At 37.5% G+C, this 4,428-nt stretch overlaps 1 protein-coding gene across 2 annotated transcripts in view; it reads left to right on the forward strand.

Annotated features, from left to right (window-relative positions):
* The window catches only part of evpla (envoplakin a), a 23,761-nt gene that overhangs the window by 4,421 nt on the left and 14,912 nt on the right, over nt 1-4,428 (forward strand). For both annotated transcript variants that reach the window (XM_016505473.1, XM_016505474.1), the window contains 5 exons: nt 524-678; nt 876-999; nt 1,457-1,588; nt 2,932-2,973; nt 3,145-3,306. In XM_016505473.1, coding sequence (XP_016360959.1) covers nt 524-678; nt 876-999; nt 1,457-1,588; nt 2,932-2,973; nt 3,145-3,306 — 615 coding nt within the window. The remainder of the gene's footprint in view (nt 1-523; nt 679-875; nt 1,000-1,456; nt 1,589-2,931; nt 2,974-3,144; nt 3,307-4,428) is intronic.

The raw sequence follows: 4,428 nt of genomic DNA on the forward strand, positions 1-4,428 counted from the left end.
TTTTTTTTCTGTATTTTTGATCAAATAAATGCAGCCTTGATGAGCAGAAGAGACTTCTTTAAAAAAAACATGAAAATTCTTACTGATCCCAAACTTTTGAATGGCAGTGTATATATATATATATATATATATATACATACAGTATATATGTGTGTTCCTGTTTAGTTCCTGTTTGTCCTTATTTGGTCCTTCCAGTTCCTTTTCCCATTATTAGTAATCACCTGTTCCTTGTTATTAGTTATCCTCATCACCTGTCTGCCCCTCGTTATCTGCCCTATTTGATTTTGAGCCTGTTCTGTTCTCCCTGGTCTAGAATTGTTCCTGTCAACCTTGCTACGTGTGTTTTTCTGTTTCCTTTTGATTATTAAAATGAGTAAATTCTCCTACATCTCATCGCTCGTGTGTGTGTGTGTGTGTGTGTGTGTGTGTGTGCGTGTGCGTGTGCGCGTGCGTGTGCGCGTGCGCGTGCGCGTGCGCGCGTGCGCGTGTGAGAGTCATATAAATAACCCTGCCCTTTGCTCAGGATGCTGACAATGATAAAAATAATAGGAGATTACAACATCAGAAGGAAACAGCAGACCTCTTAGGCCAGGCAGAGGGGCTTCTGAAAGATCTGTTCCTGGATATGGACAAGGCCAAGAAAATGAAACACCCTCAGGCTGGAGAAATAGAGAATGAGTGAGTGACACAAAAGGCATCCTACACACCCTGTTGTTCATGACTTAGTCTGTTGCTCTGTCACATCGAAACTGAGCTAACAGGGATGCACAGTGTATTTTCTCATCTATATGATATATATTGAAAATTAAAAGTAATTGTAATGATTTCCACATGCTCCATAAATGATGATTTTTTTTATTTTTCCCACTAATCAGTGTTAGTCGTCTTCATGAGCGTTGGCTTAAAGACTGTACCCTTTACCGAGAGCTGTATGAGCAACTGAATGAGGTTGGACTACAGCCAAGAATTAACTGGGCTCTGGTGCTGAACCAAAAACAGGTCAGAAAACACATTAATGTGCACACAAAGAAAAAGAGAGAGAAAACACTCACAACTTTAAAATGAACAACCAGTATCCATCTACGCATAGCTGAGTTGTGTTTGGAATGCCTCTTCAGCAGGTTTCGAAAGTAACTTTAGTGATTTCAATTAGTGAAAATACATGACGTGGATGATCTCCATATTAAATTAACAAAAGTTAAGCTGATGTCCATGTTTTGTATTATTGTTACAACTGGTATCAGGTTGTAACAACAACACACTTTGAACAGTCAAGATACCAGTTTGAACAGTTTGTATGTAAGCTGTAGATTTTAAAACAGCTTTAATTTATAATCTGAATAAAATAAAGTGTGGCAGCACTCCCTCCCTGGTTTCCCATATACACTATTTAATTGCTGCAAAAGTGTGTGTGTGTTGTTTAACTAGTATTTCTTAATAATTTGGAATATTACAGAAAGAGGCAAGCAAAGAGGAGTATGGCCCCACTCTGGCTGACCTGAAGAAGCAGATTGCAGCTCATAACATCCTTCATAAGGAGATTGAGTCTTACAACAACCAGCTATGCCCTGGATCAACCAGCTCCCAGGTGAGCTTAAAAAAATCCCATCAAATAGGCACTTTTTTTGTATGCGTGTTACCAAGACTTGTATTTCTCATGATCAGCTTTTGCTGGCATCAATAACACACCACATGTCATTCTAATGCTTCAATTCTAAATCTTCAAAACACAACTGAAGATATTCATAATGAAACCTGAGACATTTCTGTTCACAAAACCAAAACTTTGATGCTTCAAAAAGTTCATGAAGACATCGTAAAAGTAATACATATGAACAAAGCGGTTTAATCCAAACCTTCTAGAGAGACACTTAATGGTCCAGTTTCACAGACGGGGCTTAGCTTAAACCAGGACTAGGCCTTAGTTAAATTAAGATATTTAAGCAGCTTTTATAAAAATGCCTTAGAAGAAAACATTACTGGTGTGCATCTTGAGACAGCAAAAGGTCACTGACATTTTAAGATATGTCAGAGCAAGATATTTTTAATTGAGACTGCTCAAACATGCATTTTAGTCTAGGACTAGCCTTAAGTCTTGTCTGTGAAACCTGGGCTATATGATTTATAAGATTGAGTTGTATGATGAACATTTATTTTAGGCTTTCACCGACATATTGACATTGATTAACGCACCCTTCGAAGCATCAAAATTTTGGTTTTGTTGATGTTCAATGGTGGGACTTATTTTCATTATAATCTCTCAGATTTAATTAAAATATTCTTCATTTGTGTTTGGAAGATGAACATGTCTTATGAGAAAAACATGAGAGTGAGTAATTGATGAGAAAATTGACATTTTTAGGTTAACTAACCCCTTTTTTTTTTTTTTTTTTTTTTTTTTTTTTTTCCCAAAAAAACTAAAATATTTAAGCAGCTTTTATAAAAATGCCTTAGAAGAAAACATTACTGGTGTGCATCTTGAGACAGCAAAAGGTCACTGACATTTTAAGATATGTCAGAGCAAGATATTTTTAATTGAGACTGCTCAAACATGCATTTTAGTCTAGGACTAGCCTTAAGTCTTGTCTGTGAAACCTGGGCTATATGATTTATAAGATTGAGTTGTATGATGAACATTTATTTTAGGCTTTCACCGACATATTGACATTGATTAACGCACCCTTCGAAGCATCAAAATTTTGGTTTTGTTGATGTTCAATGGTGGGACTTATTTTCATTATAATCTCTCAGATTTAATTAAAATATTCTTCATTTGTGTTTGGAAGATGAACATGTCTTATGAGAAAAACATGAGAGTGAGTAATTGATGAGAAAATTGACATTTTTAGGTTAACTAACCCCTTTTTTTTTTTTTTTTTTTTTTTTTTTTTTTTTTCCCCACAAAACTTAAAATCCCCCATGTCATTCCAGGAGGAATATGATGCCATTAAGAAGCAATATGCTAACCTACTGGTAAGAAAACATTTACATCACTGATAAATGGATTATTTTTGAAGTCGACTTGTCATGCCTCTTTAAATTGTATGAGATACTGTCGGTGACAGGAACGTACAGTGAGTTTTAATTAGAACAGAAAGAGAACGAAAAAAAAAAATCTCATTTAGCATTTTCAATGTTTCACAGGATAACTCAAAATGGAGACGTCACTATCTCAACAGCCTGTACGACTACATGCAAGACTGTGAGAAGGAGGTGGGATACATGAGGGAGGAGCAGAACAAGATCCTTAAACAGGACTGGAGTGATCAGATGGTTGACCATGCTGATATCCGCAGACAGTACGAGGTGAGCTGGTTTTGAACTGATCACATGATCTGTACAATGAAGCGGACTAAAGGACATATATAGAACAACGTTTCTCAAAATGGGGTGCTTGGGTTTCATCTTAATAGTCAGGGGAGCTGGAAGAAAATGGCTCAAAAACAAAAATGACAGTTATTTATTACAGAATTATATATTATTCATACAAAAAGTATGAAGCATATATATATATATATATTATTATAATAATAATAATAAAAGTGCAGCTGTGTCAGTTTTCCCATGCCTACCATTTTGGGGTGTCAACCATTTTGAATTATGTACAGTCATGGCCAAAAATATTGGCAGTGACAAATTTTGTTTGGCAAAATTTGCTGCTTCAGTATTTGTAGATCACTTTCACCACATGTTTCTATGGTATACTGAAAAACAATGATGAGCATATCATAAGTTTTAAAGGCGTTTATTGGCAAAAAATATATATAATGAGTCAATATTTACAGTGTTGACCCTTGTTCTTCATAACCTCTGCAATTCGCTCTGGCATGCTGGATATTAGCTTCTGGGCCAAATCCTGACTGATGGCGATCCATTCTTGCCATATTAGTTCTCGGAGTTGATCACAATTTGTGGGCTTCTGCTTGTCCACTCACAGGTTCTATTGAGATCCGGGGAGTTGCCTGGCCACGGATCCAAAATTTCAATGTAATGATATTTGAGATTTGAGCCTATCACTCTTGCTTTGTGGCATGGTGCTCCATCATGCTGAAAAATGCATGGATCATCACCAAACTGATCATGGATCGTTGGAAGAAGTCGCCTTTGCAGGACGTTTTGATACCATTCTTTATTCATGGCAGTGTTTTTGGGCAGATTTATGAGAGAGCCCACTCCCTTGGTTGAAAAGCAACCCCACACATGGATGGTCTCAGGATGTCCCAAACTGCCCTTCTGCCAAAAGTCTTGGCCTCACTGTGTGTGCAGATGCTCTCACACCAACCTGCTGCCAATCCTGCCAATCCTCTGCACTGCTGGTGACAAATCCGTAGCTGACTCCTCAGGAGGAGACGGTCCTGGCGCTTGCTGGACACTCTGGGACGTCCTGAAGACTTCTTCACTGCAGTCGAACCTCTCTCCTTGAAGTTC

Source organism: Sinocyclocheilus anshuiensis, unplaced genomic scaffold (assembly GCF_001515605.1).
Source record: "Sinocyclocheilus anshuiensis isolate Anshui unplaced genomic scaffold, SAMN03320099.WGS_v1.1 scaffold1039, whole genome shotgun sequence".
Classification (NCBI taxonomy): Eukaryota; Metazoa; Chordata; class Actinopteri; order Cypriniformes; family Cyprinidae; genus Sinocyclocheilus; species Sinocyclocheilus anshuiensis.